The sequence below is a fragment of the Saccopteryx leptura genome, chromosome 1 (assembly GCF_036850995.1).
Source record: "Saccopteryx leptura isolate mSacLep1 chromosome 1, mSacLep1_pri_phased_curated, whole genome shotgun sequence".
NCBI classification, from domain to species: domain Eukaryota; kingdom Metazoa; phylum Chordata; class Mammalia; order Chiroptera; family Emballonuridae; genus Saccopteryx; species Saccopteryx leptura.
Window position 1 is genome coordinate 326,281,958 of NC_089503.1, and position 21,596 is coordinate 326,303,553.

General features: G+C 34.7%; 1 protein-coding gene across 4 annotated transcripts in view; it reads left to right on the plus strand.

The window, feature by feature from the left end:
* Window positions 1-21,596, plus strand: part of FBXL4 (F-box and leucine rich repeat protein 4) — a 78,778-nt gene that overhangs the window by 24,880 nt on the left and 32,302 nt on the right. For 3 of the 4 annotated variants that reach the window (XM_066358842.1, XM_066358841.1, XM_066358843.1), the window contains 2 exons: window positions 5,163-5,511; window positions 17,917-18,161. In XM_066358842.1, the coding sequence (XP_066214939.1) occupies window positions 5,163-5,511; window positions 17,917-18,161 (594 nt within the window). The remainder of the gene's footprint in view (window positions 1-5,162; window positions 5,512-17,916; window positions 18,162-21,596) is intronic. The other variant, XM_066358844.1, reaches the window with a different exon arrangement.

Sequence of the window (21,596 nt, forward strand, 5' to 3'; positions counted from 1 at the left end):
GTAGGCATCTGGTATACCCAGCGGAAGGAGGAATAAAGTGTGCTGGAGGAGAGTGCTGTTGGTTGCCATCCCAGAATTATGTGCGCCAGTGCAGACTGAAGCAGAGTCTGAGAGGAACTCCAAGCTGAATTTTGCATGAGTGATACTGTAGATTTAAAATACTTACATAGAACTTCAGAGTTGGGAAGATTTGTCTAGTAGATAAACACAGTGTGTGAGCATATATAGTAAACACGAATATACAGGCTATAAAGTCCATGACTTAAAGCAATTTAATCCCATCAACACTGCCTTGGGTCTAGAGCAGGGTTAGTCAACCTTTTTATACCTACCACCCACTTTTGTATCTCTGTTAGTAGTAAAATTTTCTAACTGCCCACCGGTTCCACAGTAATGGTGATTTATAAAGTAGGGAAGTAATTTTACTTTATAAAATTTATAAAGTAGAGTTACAGCAAGTTAAAGCATATAATAATAATTACTTACCAAGTACTTTATGTTGGATTTTCACTAAGTTTGGCAGAATAAATCTTATAAAACAACTTACTATAGTTAAATCTATCTTTTTATTTATACTTTGGTTGCTCCGCTACCGCCCACCATGAACGCTGGAATGCCCACTAGTGGGCGGTAGGGATTAGGTTGACTACCACTGGTCTAGAGGATTAAAAAAAGTTGGTGCTTTCTCATAGAAAAGTGTACATGTTTATCTGTGTGTGCATATATGCACATTTGTTTACATTTGCTTGTTCTCACTACTCCTTAAGATTCTGGATTTAGTTTTACAGAATAAAAAGATATTATATTCTTCTTTGCTAAAATAGATACCTTTCCTCTCTTTTTATTAATTAAATTTATTGGGCTGACGTTGGTTTGGAAAACCACCAGATTTCAAGTGTACAACTCAATAAAATACCATCTGCACACTATTGTGCACCCTCCGCCCCAAGCAAAGTCTCTTTCTGTCCCCTCCCCCCACTTTGCCCACCTCCACATAGCCCCCACCTCCTTTCCCTCTGACAATTTCCACACTGTTGTCTGTGACTATGTGTTATGATTGGATGCTTTTAAGCTAATCCCTTCACCGATTTTCATCTAGCCCCCTCATCCTCCCTCCCCTCTGACAGTTGTCAGTCTGTTCCATGTGTCCATGCCTCTGTTTCTATTTTGTTCATCAGTTTATTTTGTTCATTAGATTCCACATATAAGTGAAACCATATGGTATTTGCCTTTCTCTGACTGGCTCATTTCACTTATCATAATAATCTTCCAGGTCCATTCATGCTTTTGCAAAAGGTAAAATTTCCTTCATTTTATCAGCCTTGTAGTATTCCACTGTATAAATGTACCACAGCATTTTTTATCCACTCATGTACTGATGAGCAGTTATGCTGTTTCTAGAGCTTGGCTGTTGTAAGTAATGCTGCAGTGAACATAAAGGTTCATACATTCTTTGGAATTAGTGTTTCTGGATTCTTAGGATAAATTCTCAGAATAGGGATCTCTGGGGACACTTTTCTCTTTCTAATTTTGAAATAATATATTCTAGTTCTATTTAAATTTTAAACAAAAATTCACTTTAATTCAGATACCCCCAAATCAATTTATATTAGTCTCATAGTTCATGTTAATTTAATTCAAATGGCCACAAGCCTATAAAATAATTTTTACATCTTTTAATTATTTTTCTTGACTTTGTAGGTTATCAAGAAAATCAAAACATATAAAGTAATGATACCTGGAAGTTTTTTTTATATTTATATATAATTTTAAATGTTTCTAAAAACTGATATTTATATTGCTCTACTTTAAGTATGTCATCATATTTATAACTTAAGATATATGTATAACTAAATATGTATATAATGTTCATACTATATATGTCAGAAGCAAGAATGGTCCAGAAATAGCATTATCTCTGACATACTAAAAATGTTAAGGAAGTCAATATAAAATATTATCTTTATATCTCTGTGACTATTTTGTAACTACCAATTTGTACTTTTTAACCCCTTCACCTCTTTCTCCTGTACAGTATAAGAAATATAGTCAAGATGGCAGCAACTATGTATGGTGCCAGTTGGGTGCTACAAATATCAAGGGGACTACTTTGTAAAGTATATGATTGTGTAACTACTATGTTGTGCATGCACTCAAAACCAATACAAAATAATATTGAAAGTGAACTGTAATAGAAAAGTAAAAATTTAAAAATGACTTTTAAATGTTAAAAAATAAATATAAAGCATCATTTTAACCTTGACTATTGTGCAAGGTAGATAGAGAAGGCTAATACATTATTTTTTAATTTAAATTTTATTTTTTGATTACAGTTTACATTCAATATAATTTTGTATTAGTTTCAGGTATATAGCATAGTGGTTAGGCAATCACGTACTTTATAAATTATTCCCCTGGTATTTTTAATACTCACTTGGCACCATACATAGTTATTACAATATTATTGATTACAACCCCTATGGTGTACTTTACAATACCATAACTGTTTTGATTAATGCATTATTAAAATCACATATTTTGGCCTTCTCTGTGGTGGCTCAGTGGATAGAGCGTCGACCTGAAATGCTGAGGTCGCCGGTTCAAAACCCTGGGCTTGCCTGGTCAAGGCACTTATGGGAGTTGATGCTTCCTGCTCCTCCCCCCCATTTTCTTTCTCTTTCTCTCTCTCTCTCTCTCTGTCTTCTCACTAAAATGAACAAAGTCTTAAAAAAATTTTAAATAGCATATTTTTACTATAATGAATGCTTTTCTTTAAACTCATATTTGTGATTTTATAATATAGTTTACATTATGTTATAAATCAAGCTATACGTGGCAGAGGTGATTTCTATATTACATTTTTAATGTTTTTGTTAAGCCTCATAAAAACTCACTGAAACTAAAATAATACAGGACAGCTTAGTGTATATGTACTGTCAACCAGCACAGGCAGTTATTTCAGTCCTGAGTGTTCCTTGTTTCTTGGACATGAGTTGTTCCTCCAGCATCATTTGATGTCACTTTGCAATAGCAACAAAAGGAGAAGTAAAACCAAAGTTTAAATATTTTCATACATTCCATCATTTACCTCATGATTCTTGGAAATATACTGTCCAGAATTAGGAATGCGTTTTACCACCAACATGTTTTTAAATGTTTAATACTTCTGTTCCATTGTATCTTTATGACTAGCTCTATCTAACTGCATAGATTTACATTAGAATGTTCAAATCAATTCCATTGCTAAGAACCCTCAAGATATTTGCCAGTAAGCTCTAAGGACACTTGTTTGGTCTGGATAGTCACCTTGTCACAGGAAGAAGATGGTGCCCAACCTGCATTCCTCTCCTCTTTAATACTGCCACAGCCTGCTTTAGTTCTGCTCATAGAATCCTTCCCCTGCCTCCCAAGATTGGATATAGAGTGGGATCGATCTCTATTCCTACTTCCATGTTGTCTCCGAATACAAATATTCACAGGCTCTTTATGTTTGATTGGTTTTATTCTTCATTTTCAGTGGAAAATCAACAGAACTAGCAAATATAGGGTGATTATAAAGGTTCTAGAAAATACAAAAGTTCCTACTTTTATGGTTAGTGATATGTTGACTAAAATCCCCATTAAGCTTCTGCCTTATGCTTTTATTCCTAAAGGTAGAAATTATCATACTTCCTTTTTCCATTCTCCCAAGATTAGCCTATGTGCCCCCATCTTGGCCTAAAGACCATCAGGATATCTGTATGTTGGTGACTTTTATAGTTTTGGCTCAGAATTCCCCCTTGAGTTTCACACTCTTTTGTCTATTTCAGTTTTCTGAATGCCTTGCCATAATCAGCTTTTACTTAGATCTCAGTAGGACATTGGGCCAAGGAAATGAACTGGCAATATATCAGAGGGAAAAATCCTCATATGATTAATAAGTGTATAAAACATTTTAAGTGTTATTAGTAATCAGTGAATTATATATTAGGTCATATAGAAATATGGCTCACTATAAAATTAGAGATTATTTTTTAAAATAAATTATTTCAGTGGTTATTTTTATATACTATTACATATACTTTTTTGAAAACAATTTGTTGTATGTTGAGAGACTTAAAAAATTCTTAGTCTTTGACATAAATATCCTTGTTAAGAAATTCTGCTACCTAAAAGTGAATTAGACATAGAAGACAGATGTTTGTTGAAGTATTTTGTTCTATATTTCTAATTTTCTCTGGTGTATTAGAAAACAATAGTAGAGAAATGGTTATTTATGACATATATGGAAAATATTATATATATATATCTAATGATGCTATGTTATGAGGAATCTTTAACTAATTTTGGAAAATTGTTTTATAAGAAACTTTATATGAAGAGATGGAATATGAATTGGGCCTTGAAGTCTCGGATAATCGGTAGGTTGGGCATTTCATTGGGGGCAGACAACATGAATAAAGACACAAAGGTGGAAATAAGTTTATTTTCTGGAAAGTAATGATTAATCTGGCTGCAAAGGAAGAGTTTATTTTGGAGGAATAGGAGAAAATGTTATTCACCTGTTATGTGTTAGATACTTGCTAGAAATTAAGGGTACAAGAATCACTAAAAGATAACTATAATGGAAATTTAGAAGAAGGGCATATATGAGACAATTTTATGAAAACTTTGAAAAAACAATGAGTGGATAAAACAATCAAAGATAATGAAAGTTTTGATTTTGTATGACATCAGGAACGGAAATGGAAAAACTGGAAAAGGAGGCCTTTGTGAGGCAAGATGAGCAGTTTAGTTTTCAAGGTTGATTGAAGACATGCACATAGGAGAGCTTTATCCTGTGTGCTTTATTCTTACTTTGGGTTTGCTTTTTCTATAAAACTGAATGTTGTTCTTCATGTACCTCTAACTACCTGTGCCAGTTTTTAATGTGAAACTTGCCCCCTAAAAAAGGACTTTCTGGGAATTGTAAAAGTAATTTAATTAGTAAAAATATTTAAGTAATAAGGTCTCTGGAATTTAGTTAAGTTTTTTTCATATCCTGGAACAATACTTGTGTTTGATTTCTTCACCTTATTGAATGCCTTTGCTTCACACTGTAACATATTTAGGACGGGACCATAACCTTAAGGTAACAGTAAATCTCATTCTAAACTGTATTATAGGGAAGTTTCTTTCTTTAGCAGATGGGAGATTCTTTGGTCAGAGAGACCCACGAAGGTGAATGCTTCCCAGGCTCGCCAGTTTAAACCTTGTATTAAGCAGATAAATTTTCCCACAAATCTTATACGGCTGGAAGTAAATAGTTCTCTTCTGGATTATTACACTGAATTAGATGCAGTTGTATTACATGGTATGAAGGACAAGCCAGTGCTTTTTCTCAAGACTTCACTTATTGACATGAATGATCTAGAAGAAGAGGATTATGAAGAAAAGGATGGTTGCGGAATGGACAATCTTAACAAAAAGCTTAGCAGCGCTGCCCTCAGGGAAGGGCCAAATAATGGATATTTTGACAAACTACCTTATGAGGTAAGCCAAATTTATTTAGTAACAATATTGGATATAACACTATAATTTTTAAAAGTTTAGATATTAATATTTTGCTAGATATCAGAGAAATAGAAGCATTGCTAAGGTGTACCTAACCTGATGTAGTGTATTTTTTGACTTTGGAAAAACTAGACAAAATTTTGTTGATTGATTTTACCACTTTTGTTTTAGATTGACTTTAATAATTTTGGATAAACTATATATTAAATAAATGTTATTATATTATTAACAATAAATGAAATATATAACCCAATAACATGTAAATATGGGCCATATGTGCTTAAAGATGATTTGCTATTAAAAATAAGAGAGTTAATAAGGTTGCAAGAGGAATGCTTATTCTATATAATAGTTTACAGTTTCTGTAAGTAGCATTTATTTTTCTATACCAACTTTATTCTGTATTTTTTTAACTAGCTAAGTTTCTGGTCTAGGCAGGTACAGAGTGCCTTTACCTGAAATCTTGTTGTCAGTGTGTCTCTACAGGGTTGTTTCTGCAGTATAGTTAGTATCCCTGGCTCCCCGCATCAAATGCTAGTAGCACACCCTCTGGGGGTGGGCTTGGGCCTGACGTTCTGTCCCCTGCTGAGAACGGCTGTGTGCGGTTAAAATAATATAATTATTTAATATAATATATTATATATTAAATAAATATATTTACTATATATAAATATATATACTATATATTAAATAAATATATATTATATATTTACATACATATTTATATAAATATATTTATGTTTATATATTTAATATACTATTTATATCTTTAATATATTAATATGTTAATAAGCAATATATTTATAAGTAATATATTTATATTATAGTTAATAAACATGTATGTATATATGTAAATATATATAAATATATTTTATATATATGTAAATATATATTTTTCTATATAAATATATTTTTCTATATATATTATATAAATTATAAAATATAATATAAATTTTAAAGAAAAATTTATAACCTCAAGTTTTAACCAATTCAGACAATCTCCCTTTCAAATTGGTGGGTATTTTAGGTTTCATTATAATAAAACAAGTAGCTTAATTTGCGTGGAGCAATAAGATAGCCTCTCGAATGCCTGTCAGTAACTATAATGCCTGTACAACATTTTACAGTTAAAATTCTGTGGTACATCCTGTGAAGTAGCTCAGGTTGCCACATAAAGGTGAGCTAAGGGATCCAAGATAATTCAGTCACTAAGCCTTGGGACCTGGTCAAGTTCTGTGGAAAGGAAGCTTCACAGATTGGACAAGACCCTCTAGCCCTTAGCAGGAGGAGCGAGGGGAGATGAAGGACCAGTTGAGTTGGGGAAAGATAAGCATGTGGGATAGGGATAGTGTTGTTCCCAGGGCTCCTGGGAGGATTTGTCCTGGCCGCAGTGGGAGCAGTCCAGCTGGAGGAAACTAAATCACTTCTTTGAATCTTACTCATTTCCTAAAACTACAACATAGAAGTTTAAATTCAGCAAATATATTTTAAACATTTTATTGACTTTTATCCAGATCTGACACAATGCTTGACACATAGCATTTAAATGAGTAACTGAGAGGAAGTTCTGGGAGGGGGAAGAGTGAAATGTGAAGAGTGAAGTGAAGTGACCCATTTGGGAACTCCAGCCTTTCAGCTTGGCTGGAACAGGATTTGGTAGCAGAAGAGATGAAATTGGATGGAGGCTCAGGCTGCCTCTGTGCAGAGCTCCACAGGCCCCCCTTCACAGAGATGACAGTGATTGGGACATCCTAGCCATGGCCGTGCACAGCCTACTCTGCTGTATCACAGAGGGCTCTGTGGGTTTTACCAAGGGGTTTGCATTTTATCCCTTCAGCCAGTGGTCCTCGGGACGCTGTGTTTCTCCAGCACACAGCAAAATCACTTCGGAGGGAGTGACACATACTCTGGACTTTATAAATAATTGACTTTTGGTAAAAAAAAAAAAGAAAGAAAGAAATTAGAGCAGATTGAAGATTATATCTGTAACAATATTACACTGACTTTATTGTGTTCTTTTGTACTTTTTATAGGCTTTTTTTTTTTAGTGGGAGAGAAAATATCGAATAATAGCTAACCTTCCAAGAATGATATAATACGCAGGCATCTTTGCACATGCTTTGGCACACAATTAGAATAACTTCCCAGGTGTTTGGCATCATGTGAACTTTGTCTTTCTCCCATCTCCCATGTCATCATGTGTCATGGTATAAAAAAGATTGTGACTCTTTTCTGTAGTCAGTAGGAAAACACTGACAGTGTTATTTTAAAAGGAGGAACAACTAAGATTTCTGTCTTGGATTGTTCTGTTGATAAATGAACAGACCAAAAGGAGAGGAGATAGGGACACAAGTTAGGAAACAGCTGCAGTAATTTGAGCAAGAAATGATGAATGGAAAGAAGTGCTCCAGAGATGCAGAAGGTAGAAATCAAAGGTAACTAGTGAACATGGAGATGAAATAGACCATCAGGACTTCAGGTTTCTGGCTGAAATGACTCAGTGGATGCCATTAATCCTAAAACAACAGTGGCTGAAGGGAGGAAGGGCATATTTTGAGGTGCCTGTGATTCATCAAAGCAGACTTGTCTGGTTGAGGACAGTAGGCAGTTGCTATCTGAGTTTGAGACTCAGGAGGAAGATCTGATTTTACATTTGAGTGAGTCTGCTCAAGTGAGGGAAGGGGTACCATGGTAGGTGAAACTGACTAGTGAAACTATAAAGTGTGAAAAAAGGGCCAAGAATGGAATTATGGTAATATTAACATCAAGGGATTGCATAGAAGAAAACAAATTAGATAAGGCACTTTGGGAAAATATGACATAGTCTTAAAAACAAAATGAGCCTGACCAGGCAGTGGTGCAGTGGATAGAGTGTCAGACTGGGATGCGGAGGACCCAGGTTTGAGACCCTGAGGTCGCCAGCTTGAACAAGGGCTCATCTGGTTTGAGTAAAGCTCACCAGCTTGGACCCAAGGTCGCTGGCTTGAGCAAGGGGTTACTCGGTCTGCTGAAGGCCCGTGGTCAAGGCACATATGAGAAAGCAATCAATGAACAACTAAAGGAAGGTGTTGCAACGAAAAACTGATGATTGATGCTTCTCATCTCTCCGTTCATGTCTGTCTGTCCCTGTCTATCCACCTCTCTCTGACTCTCTCTCTCTGTCTCTGTGGGAAAAAAAAGTTAGAAAGTAAAAGTATAAGAAACATAAAAAGGATAGAGTCAGCCACGCTGCTGCAGAGTATAAGTTACAGGTGCCCGGTGGTTTTGGTGGTTGAGAAGTCTTTGATAGTCCTTTACCATTATCATTTCAATGGAGTCATGACTGTGGAGTGACAGATAAGAAAACATTACTATATTTGGTTAAGGCATCAAGGAGGGGGGAAGATGCAGAGACAAAAAGTTCTTGCTGTCTGAGTATTAGCAGAAGAATTCTGTTAATATACTCTGATTATGGGCTAAACATGGGTAAGACTGTTGTCCACCAGTAATGAATAATGCTGACTAACACTCTGCCCCTATGTATGGCACTCAAAAATGGGCATAACAAAATGAGGGAATGTATGAAGTTATTATAGGTGTATCTCTTCTAACTTACCTTTTAAAGGAACAAAAGACAAGTGCAGGGTGTGGTGGAGGATGCAGCAGAGTGGGAAAGCCTCCGGTTGTGATGCAGATTGGAAGAGATATCACCAAGTTTCAGTGCTGAAGGGAAGGAGCCAGTAAAGAGGGAAAGCTTCCAAAATATGCAAGGAGTTTAATCAATACAACAAATTTACGTGGAAGAAACCCAGAGATAGAATCAGTAGTCCTAAAGGCCGTTAATTAGCCGTGGTGAAAGCAGAGTACGATGCATAAAGAGGGAATGATCTCACCATAAGTAAAAAGAAAAACTCTTAAAAAAGAAAAGTGACCTAGATTATTTAAAGGTAATGCAAATTATTTCAATGGAAAAAAACATATTTAAATATCTCAAGTGATGTATATTTTTATAGTTGAAAATAATTGTATTATGAATAAAGTGGGTTTGAGGGAAGATAAGTTGTGTTTTGGGAGTTCTTCCCAACACATTATGTATTACATTCACTGTGGTATCGAATAGTACTTTATGCTAGCATACTCCAGTATAAAAGCACATTTTGACAGACACTAGATACTAGATGAATAATGATTAATAGATGTTGTCTTGTAGGCCTGACACCTGTTATCTTTTATTTAATAAAAATCCAAACGTGTTTTTTTCACACATCACATGTCAATGTCATGGACTCAGTGACTTCTTATTATTCTTTTTCTATTCTCATATTTGCTTAAAATGTAATATTAATTATCATAGAGTGTTTTCACATAGTATACATCTTTTAATATTGGTGACTTTTGTTTGGAATGATGCCAGAAATTGCTGGGAGTTATTTGAATTACAAATCATCTGGAAAAAGTAAATTATTTATCCTCTGATACAGGGATATATTTAACTTTTAATGCTTCTTTGCACTAACTGCTTAAAAATTCTTCTTAAATAATTTTAATACTGTAGTTAAAACAACAAATTTTTAATTCATTTTACAAATATTTAAGGTCCTACTGTTGCTGAGCTCAGATAGCTCATAGATTCTTTTAAACATTTGAGAAACAGATAAATCTATATTATTTCAACTCTTTTATAGCATAAAAAAATAAAAGTTGTTAATGTTTTTAATGAGCCAGTTTAACACTATGGCACATAACAAAAAAGATACAGACTACAGTCATCCCTCTATATCCTCTAGGGCAGGCGTCCCCAAACTATGGGGCTGTGGGCAGCATGCAGCCCCCTGAGGCCATTTATCTGGCCCCCCACTACACTTCTGGAAGGGGCACCTCTTTTATTGGTGGTCAGTGAGAGGAGCACTGTATGTGGCAGCCCTCCAACGGTCTGAGGGACAGTGAACTGCCCCCTGTGTAAAAAGTTTGGGGACCCCTGCCAAAATCCTTATATGCTCAAATCCCTTATATAAAATGGCATAGTATTTTTATATAACCTAAGCACACCCTTCCATATACTTTATCTCTAGATTACTTTCCATTCTGACTTTTTTTTCAATTACAGCTTACATTCAATATTATTTTATATTAGTTCAAGTGTACAGCATAGTGGTTATACAATCATATACCTTACAAAGTGATTCCCCTGATATTTCAAGTATCCATCTGGCACCATACATAGTTATTACAATATTATTGACTATATTTCCTATCTGTACTTTATATCTTCATGACTATTTTGTAACTACCAGTCTGTACTTCTTAATCCTTTCACATTTTTTACTCAGTCCTCCAACCTCCCCTACTATCTGGCAACTATCAGTTTGCTTTCTGTATCTATGAGTCTGTTTCTGATTTGTTTGTTTATGTTGTTCTTTAGATTCTACATATGAATGAAATCATATGGTACTTGTCTGTTCCTAATTTATTTCACTTAGCGTAATACCCTCTAGGTCCATCCATTGTGTTGCAAATGGTCAGATTTGGGGTTTTTTTTAATGGGGTTTTTTAAAAGTAATATTTCATTGTATACATGTACCACCACTTTTTTATCCACTCATTTATTGATGGGCACTTGGGCTGCATCCACAGTTTGGCTATTGTAAATAATGCTGCAGTGAACATGAGGTCCATATATTCTTTCAAAGTAGTGTTTTGGATTTCTTTGGGTATATACCCAGAAGTGGAATCACTTGAGTCATATGGCAGTATTTTTAATTTTTGAGAAACCTCAATGCTGTTTTTACAGTGGCTTCACCAGTCAACATTTCTGTGGACTGAATGGATTGTTACAAGGAAGATGGAAGATGTAAAGGAAAGATATAACTGATAAGCCTGGCTGTAGGATGTGAGGAGGTTGACATCAAGAAAGTAGAGAGTAAAGGATGTCTCTTTGTATGGTTCTGATAGAGAATAAAATTTTGCTTGACCAGTGAGGGGCCTTCTACCATTTCTTATCTTGTCCCTTTGTAAATAGCTTGCATTCTTGTCAGCTAAATTTAAAGAGATCTAATTTAGATATTCAGATGATCAATATTCTTATATTATCATTGTCCCAAAGTGCTGTAAAATGTCCTTTTCAACCTTGTACTTATACTCATAAATAGCTGAGGGTTTGGCCCTCCTTAACAGTAATGAATGCACAATATAAATTACATAAAAAGATTGATGTGGTTGAAATGAATATGAATATTAAAGATCAAGACAATCTCAAATAACAGTTACTTTTTAATTGATAAGTAAATTTGATGATAGATCATGAAGAAAAAATTTAAACTTCAGTTGTTGGAACATCTTTTCAACCAAGAACTTGGTTTCATTGATTTTTCTTTTTCTTTTGGACTATTTTTTGTTATTGTTGTCTAAAAACGAGAGACACCTACAATCTTGTTATCACTTGCTTTTGGTTTTGATTTTTGTGTATGTGTGTTTTAAAAGTTTTTTATTGAATTTATTAGGATGACATTAATTAATAAAATGACATAAGCCCTGGCCGGTTGGCTCAGTGGTAGAGCGTCGGCCTGGCGTGCAGGAGTCCCGGGTTCGATTTCCGGCCAGGGCACATAGGAGAAGCGCCCATCTGCTTCTTCACCCCTCCCCCTCTCCTTCCTCTCTGTCTCTCTCTTCCCCTCCCGCAGCTGAGGCTCCATTGGAGCTAAAGATGGCCCGGGCACTGGGGATGGGTCCTTGGCCTCTGCCCCAGGCGCTAGAGTGGCTCTGGTCACAACAGAGTGACGCCCCGAATGGGCAGAGCATTGCCCCCTGGTGGGCGTGCTGGGTGGATCCCGGTCAGGCGCATGCGGGAGTCTGTCTGACTGCCTCCCCGTTTCCAGCTTCAGAAAAATACAAAAAAAAAAAATTAAAATTAAAATGACATAGTTTTCAGGTGTACCATTCCATGATACATCATCTGTACACTGCACTGCGCTTTCACAACCCCAAGTCAAGCCTCCTTCCATGACTATGTATCCCCTCTTTACCCTCTTCTGTATCCCCACCCCTCTCCCTTTACCTTTTTTACCCAGCCCTCGATAACCTTCCCTCTGCTGTCAGTCTGTTCTCTGTAATTCTGTTTCTGTTTTGTTTCTTAGTTTATTTTGTTCATTAGATTCCACATATAAGTGGAATTATATACTTGTCTTTCTCTGACTGGGCTGATCTTTATTATTATCTTTATTATTTCCTTTTTTGTACTCATTTTGGGCTTAGTTGTCCTCTTTCTACTTCCTTGAAGTGTAAGCTTATTTGAGATTTGGGTTTTTTTGTCTCTTGAGGTAGGCCTGAATGAGATGAATTGCCCTCTTAGAACTCCTTTCACTGTGTCTCATAGATTTGGGGTTATTGTTTTTTCATTTTTATTTATTTCAAGGTATCTTTAAATTTCTTTTTTAACCTCATTGTTAACCCACTTATTGTTCAGTAGTGTGTTATTTAGCTTCCATGTGTTTGTGTGTTTTTCATTTTTTTCTTGTGACTGACTTCTAGTTTCATACCATTATGGTCAGAGAAGACACTTGATATGATTTCAGTTTTTTCAAATTTATTGAGGCTTGTTTTATATCCTAACATGTCTATCCCCAAAAATGATCCATGTGCACTTGAAAAGAATGTATATTCTGCTGCCTTGGATGAAATTCTCTGAAGATATTAATTAAGTCCGTCTGATCTAGTATATCATTTAAGGATGCATTGCCTTGTTTGTATTCTGTCTGGAAGATCTATCTATGGATGTCAGTGGGTGTTAAAATCTCCTACTATGACTATATTACTGTCGATGTCTTCCTTTATGTCCATCATGATCTGCTTTGTATATTTAGGTGCTATGTTGGGTGCATAAATATTTACAAGGATCATATCCTTTTGTTGGATTGATCCTTTTGTCATTATTGTACCACCACTTTTTTATCCACTTGTTTATTGATGGGCACTTAGGTTGCTTCCATATCTTGGCTATTGTAAATAGCTCTGCAATGAACATAGGGATTCATATATTCTCTTGAATGAGTGTATTAGGTTTCTTTGAATATATGCCCAGAAGTGGAATCACTGGTAAGAACGCAATTGCATTTTGATTTTTTGAGAAACCTCCACACTGTTTTCCATAGTAGTTGTGCCAATCTACATCCCTGCCAACATGCACAAGGGTTCCCTTTTCTCCACATCCTTGTTACTAACCATTAGAGAGATGCAGGTTAAAAGCATAATGAGATACCAGCTCATACCTGTCAGACTGGCTATCAGCAATAAATCTAGATTACTTCTGATGCCTAATGCAATGTAAGTGCTATGCAAATCAGTGTTATACTGTATTGGTTAGGGAATATTAACAGAACAAAAAGTCTGTGCTTGTTCCTTATAGGCACAACCATCATAGGCACAACTATTTAGTACATGTTAGAAACAATGTAACATTAAAATATATTTTTGATCTCAGGTTAGTTGACTCTGTGGTTGCAGAAGTTGTAGAAACAGAGGGCTAGCCAATAGTAATTTTACTTTTTCAAATAAATAAATATAGTAAATAGAATTATTTTGAAAGATAATTCAACAAAATCATTCATGATGTATTGCTGCAATTCAAAAATGTTTTGGTATTAGAGAATATATATAATACCATAGTACTAGGTCAAAAAGAGAAAACTCCTATGATCATCTCAGTAAATGTGCAAAACTGGTTGAGAACTGACAGCTGGATAGATACCATTTTTATCCATGTCTTTTAAAAAGTAAATACCTTATTAAGCTATTTACTAATAGTCTACTACCAAATATTATTAATCAAAAGCTAGCATCATATTTAATTAATCAACCACTAGAAGTACATTATTTAATATGGTAGCCACTAGTCACATGTATTATTGAGCGCATAAAACATGGCTAGTCTGAGTTGAGATGTATTGAAAGGGTAAAATACACATAGGATTTTAGAGGCTTAATAAAAAAAAGAAAATACCTCAGTAATTTTATATTGATTACATGTTAAAATGATAATTTTAATATAGCTCATTAAATAAAATACATTAAAATGAATACCATATATTTTAATTTACTTTTTAAATTTTTTTGAGGAATAACTGACAAATATAATAGTATATATTTAAAATGTATATGATGATATACAGTATATACATTGTGGAATGATTACTAGCATTGAGATAATTACCTCAAATGTTAGCTCTTTCTTTGTGTGTATAGGTGAGAATGCTTAAGATCTACTCTCAGCAACTTTTCAGTGTACAATACTGTGTTATTAACTATAGTTTTTTACTTTAAAATATATAGTTATTAGCCTGATCAGGCGGTGGCGCAGTGGATGGAGTGTTGGACTGGGATGTGGAGGACTCAGGTTCGAGACCCCCGAGGTCGCCAGCTTGAGCACGGGCTCATCTGATTTGAGCAAAGCTCACCAGCTTGGACCCAAGGTCGCTGGCTCGAGCAAGGGGTTACTCGGTCTGCTGAAGGCCCATGGTCAGGGCACATATGGGAATGCAATCAATGAACAACTAAAGTGCCACAATGAAAAACTGATGATTGATGCTTCTCATCTCTCTGCATTCTCTGTCTGTCCCTATCTATCCCTCTCTCTGACTCTCACTCTGTCTCTGTAAAAAACTAAAAAATAATTTTTTTTAAAAAAGCCATAATTTTTGGAAAGACATATATTCGTAGACATATATTAGAATACTCGGTAGACTAGACCAAACACTATAAGGAACAATAAGTACATTGGCAGGTTAAAAATCAATAGACTAAGAACTCTGGGGACATAAAAATAATTAAATGATAAACTACCCAATGCTTTTGAGTAAAAAGACATAATAAAGGTATCAATTTTCCTTAAAGAGTGTATTCAGTGAAGTCCCAGTTAAAATACAAAACTTTTTATTTGATTTTTAATTGAGAAGTTTACCTTCAAAACCATGAAAATACTCAGGAAAATGCTGGAAAAGTGATGGAGGGGGCAATGTTCCCACCAGATAATAAAGCATATTATGAAGCTCTAGTACTGATATTTGTGGGTCAACAATAAATATCAATTCTCATTTGCAACCAAACAATCCAATGCATTCCAAAACATAAATTTTTAAAAGCTTAGAACAAAACTTTGACTCAGCGAGCTCTTGCTATGGGAGAAATAATGAATAAGTAAATGGAGCAGAAAAGAGGCAAGGGACAGACCAACGGGAAAGAAGGAAGCACTGTCAAAGGGTTAGATTTCTGTAGTTTTTTAAAGAACCAGTACATAAAACAAGCAAACAAAACGTATCATCCTATTTTTGTCCTTTTTCCCTCCTTTTCTGCTTTTTAGAATGACAAAAGTTATAAAAGTATTGGTACCACTGTTGTCTAGGATATGTGAATGGTTACTTTGATAAACTGTGGTAACTTGATGCAAACATTCCGAAGGACAATCTTGTACTTATATCAAATGTTTAAATGCATGAAATTTACCCTAAGATATATTTGTAAGTTTTGCCAAGATACACTTATACACAATGATATCACAGTATTATTTGCAATAAGGGGGAACACAGGAACTACATCAATGAGAAATGAGTTAAATTAGTATGTCACATATAAAAAATGTAGTGGGGTGGATTGGTATGTGAAGATACAGAAATATCTACAGGCTATATATCATTAAATTAGAAAACAAGGTACAGAAGAGTGTATATTGTATTCTTTAGTGCAAATCCAAAAATAGAATTTCATATATATCTGGAGAGATCAGAAACAGTATTAGTGCTCACCATTGGGGAGGCACATTGTTAGAAACTTCTCATTTTCTACCTGTCTTCAATATTTGGGTTTTCTAATTTTTACCTGAATTTTCTTTTGTTGTTTCATGTAATATTTTACATGTCAACAGTTTATCTGTTATTTGGACGATGAGATTTAAAGACTTTTAATCTCCTTATGTTTCCCTGTTTTTATAATTAACACACATGCAACTTTAATGTTATTATTATTAGTAAATTTTATTGACTTTATTGGGGTGACATTATTTAATAAAATTATATAGGCTTTAGGGGTATCAAAAACACCCTAAACCTTATCACACTCAATAAATAATTCATTGGCAATACTCATGTTTTATATATACTCTTTAAACTTATTTTAAATATCATGTTGTCACTCTTTTGGTCTGAAACAGTGAAATTCTGACCTGAAGTTAATATTGGGCCTACATAGTCAAGTAAATTAAAAGAGAGCATTTATGTTAAAGGGCATGTTTGCAAAAAAAAAGTCTAGCTAGATAAATACACTGCATTAAGTAAAATAACTCAACCTTCTCCCTCTCATGATTTTTACCATTTAGCAAATATATATTTGATTTTTTTAAATGTTGCTTGGTTCAGAATAGGTTAGTTAGCAGTCCCTTTTGAATATTAGTTTTAACCCCCCCCCCAACTATTCACCATTAAGAAAAAAGAAAATTTGGGGCTAGCTCAGGAAAGCTATTTTAATTAAAGATAAAAAAATCCTTGATTTCTCCTCTTTAATACTTTTTGGTATCTGCCCACTACTCCATCATCACTGTGAGCCGCCTGAAGCTGGCGCCCGTTTCCTCTTTTCTGGAATTCTGCCATAGCCCCCTGTCTGCTTTCACCTTCCTGCCTCCCCACCTCTAGGAGGACCCAGATCTGACTGTGTCACTCTGCAGTTGAAATCCCTTCCAGACTCCTCATTGCTTTCGAATCAGTATCAGCTGCACTGTGAAGCTTTTTGTCACCTGTCTTTCTTTTCACCCCGTTTGCCTCTCTCCCTTTTAAGCTGAGCCTGTTGCTCTAATAGCAGTCTGTGCTTCTCTCTATCAAAGCTATTAAAACATGTCATTGTACTTACCAGTCCCCACTTTGAAAGTGGGAATTCTTTTCTGTCACCAGTGTTTGATGTGTAGTAGATGTTTAGTAAATATTGAATGTATGAGAAATTATATTATTCAACAGGTTACCAAAATATTTCTTTGCACTATAAAAACAATTAGTCTTCCTGGCCAGATCGCTCAATTGGTGAATGTCCCCCCAAAATGCAGAGCTTGCAGGTTCCATCCCTGGTCAAGGCACAGACAGGAACAGATCAATGTTTTTGTTTCTCTCTCCCTTACCCTCTCTCTAAAATTAATAAATAAAAATTAAAATTTTTTAAAATCTGAGTTAATAAATTAGTCAACATGAGCTGAGTATATTTTGAACAATTTTGAAATGTTTTAGAATCTTAAAAGTAGGTATGGTTTCTTCTGCTTTGGATATTTCAGTTGAGTGTTGAATGTTTTAGTATGTGAAAATAGTGTTATAAAATATATGATACTGTTGTTCTGTTTTTCAGTCTTGATTATCTTGGTTTCTTTGTTTCACGTAGCTCATTCAACTGATTCTGAATCATCTTACAATACCAGACCTGTGTAGATTAGCACAGACTTGCAAACTGCTGAACCAGCACTGCTACGATCCTCTCCAGTACATCCACCTCAATCTGCAACCTTACTGGGCAAAACTAGACGACACCTCTCTGGAGTTTCTGCAGGCTCGCTGCACTCTGGTCCAGTGGCTTAATTTATCTTGGACTGGCAACAGGGGCTTCATCTCCGTTGCAGGATTTAGCAGGTTAGTGCCAAGCTTCTTGAGGTTATTTCACCAGCAGGCTGTACTTATTATATAGTCGTTTCCATAATAAAGTTTGAAATCATGTACCAGGTACTTTACGGAAATAAAAAAGAAATATGTTTTGTACATCATCCTATCCAGAATAGTTCTGCTTGTAACAGTGAATGAGTTTCACCATCCTCTTCAGCTAAACTTCATGATAATATGAAGGGAAACTATGCCCTTTACATCATATTTTTAAATCCCAAGTAACTTTCAACAGAGTTCCTTTTTTTTCTTTCTCATATTTTCAGCACAGATGATTAACATATTTAAAAAACTATTTCCAAATCAGAATCTACCTCTCTAATGTGATTTGTCAGAAATGGAAAACAATTTATTATAGAGCATTTTTAATTAAATCTTAATTACATGTGCAATATATCATCCAAATTTAGAAGCACATTTAAACTAATTATGTTGAAAATGCAATTGCATGCTAAACAGGCGACCACACTTGCAGACCTGCCCAGGTGTTTCTGCTCCTTTCTATTTAAGCATTTAGTTTCCTTACTATTAAATGTCACCTGTTAAAGATGCAAAAGCTTGCACAAGTGCATATTCATCTAGTAATGCCAGAGTAATTTTTCTTATGACACAGATGTTTTTCTCTTAACTTTGATGATGTTTATTCTCAATATATGTTACAATCTAACTCCATTATTTCATTAAGTTAAATAATGAAAGAGTAGAAACTGGGAAATTATTATTTTTGATTAATGAATAATCTTCTGTCCTGTTTTTAGGAATTAAAAGTGAACTTCAGCTCCTCCAACACACATTCCTAGTGACTACATTTTGAACAATGGCTTATGAATTAGAAATTTGTGTACTGAGCCTTGTTTCCCATTGACTTACATAATAAACATGCAGTTCCAGGAGATAAAATAAATATTTGATACCATTAGGTTAAGATGAAATAATAAGGATTGAAATGATAAAAATGTGTTCAAAATGCTAATATTGATAGTTTATGCAATAAAGTAAAAAATTACACCAGCAGGCTTTATAGCATGCGTCAAAACCATGGATGCACTGACTGCCTTCCTTTCCTGCCAAAAATAAAGCGAGGGAAGGAATACTTCCATAAAACATCATGGTATTGTGGGTCAGAGAGTCTAAAGATTTTAGAACATGCTATATATACAAAATCCTTTTTCATTATATGAGTTTGGTTAAGAGGAGATATCTATAGTAGAAAAATAAGGTGATTTTTTGTTTTCTTTTTTTTAGCAGTGTGATTTTGGTGAATTTTAAAGAATTGCTGGACATTTGACAACTATGTGGTAGAACACAGTTTAGTCCTTTCTACTTCCTCTTGCCCAAAACACACTTAATTTTCCTCTCTGATAATAGGATCAAGAAGAACTAAAGCTAATGAAGACTGTGGGTATGTAGAGCATACACCATGGATTATACACTGAGACAAACTGAGAGCAGACAGAACGATTGATGTCAGTAGCATTATGTTACATTATGAGGGCCTTCCCAGTATTTTATTTATTCTCATGGATCTTTTCTGTTTCCCACTGTTGGGAATTTATTGTTCATTTTCAACCTTCTATGTGTAAAGGCATTATAGGGAGTGTTGTTGGTCATGTAAAGAGACATATAATACAGTTCCTGCCTTTAGGCTACAGAAAAGATAAAGACATAAAGATAAACATGTAAATATATCTTTCCTACATTTTTATAAATAAAACAACAGGGTGGCAATTAATGAATATAGACATTAAAGGAAATGTTGGTAGTGAATGGCTAAAGTCCAGCTTCTTTTGCAAAATGTTGCCTATAATAATGATATAATGAGAAAATGCAAATGTGTAATATTAAATCAATTTTTCAAAACTTTCTTCATCTAACTCATTTTGGTGCATGAGCAGAAACTAAGTTGTGAGAAGAAAATGGAGCAATACTATTTTTAAAATTTTAGACTCTTATTGACTAAAGATCTTGTATTGCTTCGGTCTATTTCCTTACCAGTAATTTCTGTTTCAGCCATGTTAGTTGCTGTGGGGCAGTTTGAATAAGCACAAAAGTATACATACATAAATTTGAATTTTCCATATTTTACTATAGTTTTTAGCCAGTCTTGATAACAGTCCCTTAAGCATAGCCATTGTTCCCATTAAGAAAAGAAAAAGTTTAAAAAACAGGGAAAGAATCTTTTTGGGGGTGGGAGATACCGGAGTTTTGCCTCCTGATTGCTGTTGGCCCCATGATTTGACTACTGAATTGATAGTCATTATGGCGTGTAGGCAGCATTCCCAGAATAAACAATAAATATTCATGACTTGATTATTAATGAATAATCTATGAATAAGTATGATCTATTTGTGCTCATTGCTGTGAAGATTTATTTATAATAATTTAAAGGAAAAAAGTACATTTTTAAAGTAGAGACCAATGATGATGAGAAGCTTTTTGAGCAAGTCTTTGGGAAAAGTTTGATACAGTTTATTTTTGTTGCCTAAAAACTGTATCTTCACAAGGTGAAACTATTTAACTGGATTTTAGAGAATTTTTAAAGGAATTTATATTATTTAAAATAGCAGGGAAATAGGTCAAATTAGAATAACAAGAATTTTAAAATTTTAATCAGTTATTAAAATCCTATCTACAGTTTTGTGATTTGCTACTTCAAGTACTGCTCATGTATATTATTACTGATTAAAATCACATCTATCATAATTCACTTTTATTATTTATATATTTATTTATTTATTTATTTTTAATGAGAATGGAGGCAGATAGAGACTTCCACATGTGCCCCAACCAGGATTCTCCTGGCAAGCACAGTAGGGGACGATACTCTGCCCATTGGGGCTCTTGCTCTATTGCAACTGAAGCCATTTCTTAGCATCTGAATCTGACTGAGGCCATGGAGCCATCCTCAGTGCCCAGAGCCTACTTGCTCTAATCAAGCCATGCCGCAGGATGGGAGCAGAGGGAGAGAGAGAGAAGCGAAAGAGAAGCAAGAGGGTGGGGGGAGAAGCAGATGGCTGTTTCTCCTGTGTGCCCTGACAGGAGATCGAACCCCAGACATCCACACGCCTGGCTGATACTCTACCACTGAGCTAACCAGCCAGGGCCATAATTCTACTTTTAAAAAACAGTTTCCTAAAGTCTTGGCTGTTCTTTAATCATGTCATTCTTGTGTTCAAAAAACCTTAGGTTCATTTTTCCACTACCATTTTTCTTCAGATAATTACTCAAAATAATCATCTTGATCTCCACCTCAGTTATATATTTTTACCCCTAAACCCTCCACTGTTTTTCTTCAGAAAACATTTTTGCATGTTTTATAGATTCAAGAACTTTATTAGATGTTTTGACACAGAGCTGTAGTTTCATGGGCTAAAGAGCTTATTACCTGTTCACATATTAGTTTATTCA